The sequence below is a fragment of the Primulina eburnea genome, chromosome 14 (assembly GCF_022965805.1).
Source record: "Primulina eburnea isolate SZY01 chromosome 14, ASM2296580v1, whole genome shotgun sequence".
In the NCBI taxonomy this organism is placed as follows: Eukaryota; Viridiplantae; Streptophyta; class Magnoliopsida; order Lamiales; family Gesneriaceae; genus Primulina; species Primulina eburnea.
Window position 1 is genome coordinate 24,079,201 of NC_133114.1, and position 4,191 is coordinate 24,083,391.

General features: G+C 34.3%; 1 protein-coding gene across 2 annotated transcripts; it reads left to right on the forward strand.

Annotated features, from left to right (window-relative positions):
• The first annotated feature begins 343 nt into the window (after positions 1–343).
• Positions 344–3,980, forward strand: LOC140813121 (uncharacterized). Of its 2 annotated transcripts, none has more exons than XM_073171555.1 (6): positions 344–528; positions 622–658; positions 938–1,155; positions 1,698–1,740; positions 1,959–2,176; positions 3,127–3,980. In XM_073171555.1, exons 1-6 carry the CDS (start codon positions 484–486, stop codon positions 3,757–3,759), a joined length of 1,194 nt encoding a protein of 397 aa, XP_073027656.1. In that variant the 5' UTR covers positions 344–483; the 3' UTR covers positions 3,760–3,980. The 2 variants fall into 2 exon arrangements, with proteins under 2 accessions (XP_073027656.1, XP_073027657.1); XM_073171556.1 differs by having other exon boundaries at positions 1,965–2,176.
• Positions 3,981–4,191: the final 211 nt, after the last annotated feature.

The window sequence follows — 4,191 nt, forward strand, 5'->3', positions numbered from 1 at the left end:
TTACATTTCCGCTGTAAAATATCAATATTCGAGTTGTAACAGACAATTGATTTATTTCGTATTATGAATAAAATACTGGTTTCTGAATTCTGTATTCTGAGGCTGGTTGTTTTCGAATGAATATTGGAGAGCAACGCCGGTGTCAACCAACCCCCGTTCCGGGGGCGTGACAATTGACCCGTCTCACAGATTAGTATCCTTGAGACGATCTCAAATGAGACCCACTCTTCTTATAATTATCAATTTATTTTCGAAATTTTCGTTATTAATATTGTCAGTATATTTAATATTAATATATTAGACTTATTTCTTCATATTTTAGTGTACTTACTATCGATGGTATTTTGATGTAATCACCGTTGAAAGTTGAAAACATTTGAATGATAGAATAATGGCGCCAAATTTCGAAGCTTATTGTAAGCATCTGGAAGATTCAAAAGTCGTGGCTTGTGGTGTATGTGCGTCTAAAGAAGAGAAAGAAATATGTCCAGTTCTCCAAAATTGGAGCTTCACGCCGCGGATTCTCGGGTCAGAAAAACTTGAGTTCCTCGTATTTCTAGAGTCTAAATCTTTACACGCATTGTAATTTATTATTATTGTTGTTGTTGTTGTTGTTTTCAGCTTCTGGGTTATCTGGATTCGGCTTCACTTCCATCAGGTGTTCTTAATCTCTCTCTTCGTAATGTTTATTTTTATTTTTATCATCGCTCAATAATTTTTGGGTGAGCAAGAAAAGGGGCGCAAATTTGATATTTGGGGGATGAAACTAACATAATGAAAAATTTTATACTTCAAATTATTACTGGATTTTGGTTAGTACTGTTGTGACCCTGTTTGGCGCAAATTGTTCGATAAAATGACTGAAAGAAGCTATTTATGTGTCTTGATAGTGCAACTTTATGGTTTCAAAATCTTTCGCTTTCTTCCCACTCTTCAGAACCTCCTGACATCCGAAACTGGTTCTCAAGCTACGTATATGAGTCCAATACTCTCCATGGTTTTCAAGATTTTGATGCGTCTGCCGGGATTTACAACGAGGAAGAAAAGAAAGCGAAGTTGGATGATATTCGAGTAGTTGACAAAGTTAATGATGGTTTACTTGCTGGTAAAATGGAATCTTTGGATGGGGTTGAAAACAGCAAGCCTGCCGATGTGGTAATTGTACTTCTGTTTTCATCCTTTTATATTTTATTAATTAATTAACGAGCTTCAATATGGAAGCATAAATCTTGATCCGCGGTAGAAAGAATCTAAAAACAAGCCTTTCAGTTTTTATCTTCTCAAGAAGGGGACGCAATTGAAGTAATTACATACAAATTATCTGGAACATAATATCTATCTGAACCTTTTCATCATATTCGGTTCATTCTCTTTTTCTTTGTTTTTTTTACCTGATATTCGGTACATTTTCACTCAGCCTAAAATGTGCACACTACTGTCACTATGAACTGCTGCAAAGCTCTGGTGAAGGAGAAGTACTTTATTGGAATGTTTAATCGTAAAAGGGATTGAAGCCCTAACACAATGTTTTGTTTTGTTTTGGCCTTTTGGGAGATTTGGAGAAAATAACCTTTTGCATATGTGTTTTGCGGGATGTGTTTTCATAAAATAAAATGTATATTTGGTTTTTTCGGTGAGAATGAGGTTATTATTCTACTTGTCATAATCTTTCAATTTTTGGTGGACTTTTGTGATAGATTTCTAGATTGTCCGACTCCGACTCACTTTTGCTTTCTTCAGGTATGCAAAACTCGTCTGGGCATCAATACTGTTAATATACTCACAACATATAAAATGTTTGTGTGATTTGATCCTTGTGTTAGAAGCAAAGATCGGTTAAAATGTTTACTTTCAAGTTCCAAATTCCTTTTGCCATTCTTTGGCAGCTGATATAAAAAAAGATTGATCTACATAAAGCTCTAAATAGACAAAATGCTCACTGTTCTTTTTATTTATAGTATCAGAACCTCCTGACATTCGGAACTGGTTCTCTAGCTATTTGTACGAAACACCTATGCTGGATACTACAGATGGTTTCACATTTTCTGACTATAAAGAAGGCGAAGAAAGTGAGGCATGTAATGCTGAATTGGTCAGCCATAGCAGAATTTCAGAAGTAGTTAAAAGTATCGACTTAGTTAAAGGTTCCAAGCAGACTTATCAAACTGACTCTACGGTATGCCTATCTCGTTTCCTCCTTGTATCTTTGCATGTATGTTCTCGTGGCAGTTTTATATGGTTGTTATACAAATACCAAATTGCAATTATGTTCTTGGAAGTGATCTATCAGAAGTTGTTGGAAACACAAACTAGATCTTTTATTTCTGGGATTAGAATTTGATTGATTTTTTATGTCTGTTTTTCCTGTTCTTTGGTTTTCTACTTTGTTTGACGTATTCTCGAAATCATTTATTTTCCTATTGTGCTTAAGGGAGAGTGTTGTATTTATCGTGATCCTTTATTCCACATAAATAGAAGATCATTTTTTCTTGAAGGTGTAGGCAACCCTCTCACCTGGATAGATGCACACCCTATTCCACAAAAAAAGTGATAAAAAAATCTTATAATGACTGTCTATCTTCACCTAGTAATTGGGGTTACCGAGTGCACTAGGTCAATCAATAATATAATTAGATTTTGTGTCCAAATTTGTTTAATATTGACTAGTCATAAAATACATGATTTTGAAATACTTGAATGTAATTTACACAAATTAAATATATCGATATATTTAATTTTTTTTATTAAATTAATCCAATTGATAAAAATGTGTCCCCCTGACTTCTACATGGCATTCTATGCATTTTCCTTAATTCAAATATCTCATTTGTATGCTTTTGGTCAATCTATGGATACAATGGAAATACCATAATTGTCTGAAAAGAGGAAAGTAAAATTCCAAATAGGTACCGATACAAGTATGCAACTAGCAAACACATTAAAAAAAATAGCAATTTCACTTTCATAATGATTCCAATTTGGAGATCAGAGCTTCATAACAAACATGAAGATTAACTTGAACATATTTATTAATGCGAATTCTTGATTACAAACTGTATTTCCATTGTCCAGAACTGGATTTTGGGGCCTGCAAATGAGGCTAATATTGTTTTTCTGGGTTTGCAGGATGGTCAAAAGCTTGAGGGTAACCGATTTCCTCATGTGCCAAATGAGCTATCATCTGAAAGGATTTCTCAGCACATGTTGCCAGAACAGAAAGCACAAGCATGTAGCCATCACTCAGTCGAAGAATGCATGAAAAAAAACACAGATGGTAAAGAAAATAATGTGAAGTCAGATACTACATTCGTGCGCAGAACAACTCGGAGTCATACAATAGTGAACGTGGAGAATGATACAGGTCGTAAAGGAGGAAAATATCTTCCTTTAATTCAAACAAAAGATAATGCTGAAAACAGCCTATCAAACAAAGGAGATTTTGGGAAAGAAAACTTTGAAACTGCACTTCCAGAAAATGGTTTTGTTTGTACAAGAAGCAGTGGTAAACGAACGGACATTGAGAGCTTCACAAAGCCTCAAAGAGTTCAATTCCAGACCCTAAGAAAAGGTGTGAAACATGGGCCGAACCCCGTGGAGAACACTAATACAAGGAGAAATGTTTTGTCTGAAACCACAAATTTTCCCTTGACTAATGCACTGGAGATTACAGGAAAGTGGTGTTGCCCTCAAAGAAAAAAACCGAACCGTGGCCCTCCTTTGAAGCAGGTTCGATTGGAGCAGTGGGTTCGTCAAGTCTAACTCATATGTGCTAGTTATAGCATCTTTCTGGAATTGTACTAGGGAGGTGATGACCTTGTGAATTCAATTTATTTCGCTTGTATGGCAAAGAACTTGGAGGCTACTGCATCAATGGACGAGCTATTTTAGATCAACTCATTATTCTATTTTAGCATATCATTAACTTTATAATAGTATAATTTATGTATCAAATACAAAACTCAGTCCAATTCATCAATTTTGAACTCCATTCTAAAAAGAATATTATTGGAATATCTCGTATTATTTATTTACAACAACTAATTTATTCTACTAAATATTTATATACATTAAATTAAAATATTAATACATTAAGTTATGCTTAGTTTCTATAATGATATATGTTTTTTTTTTAAATCTCGATAGTCATAAAATATGTTAACTAGGGGTGAGCAAGATTTCGGTTAAACCGAA

Excerpts from the sequence above, each read along its gene's own strand:
- LOC140813121 (XM_073171555.1), top strand. The coding sequence starts at position 484 with ATGTCCAGTTCTCCAAAATTGGAGCTTCACGCCGCGGATTCTCGG. Across the intron at positions 529-621 it reads TTCACGCCGCGGATTCTCGG|CTTCTGGGTTATCTGGATTC; the intron begins GTCAGAAAAACT and ends TGTTGTTTTCAG. Across the intron at positions 1,156-1,697 it reads ACAGCAAGCCTGCCGATGTG|ATTTCTAGATTGTCCGACTC; the intron begins GTAATTGTACTT and ends CTTTTGTGATAG.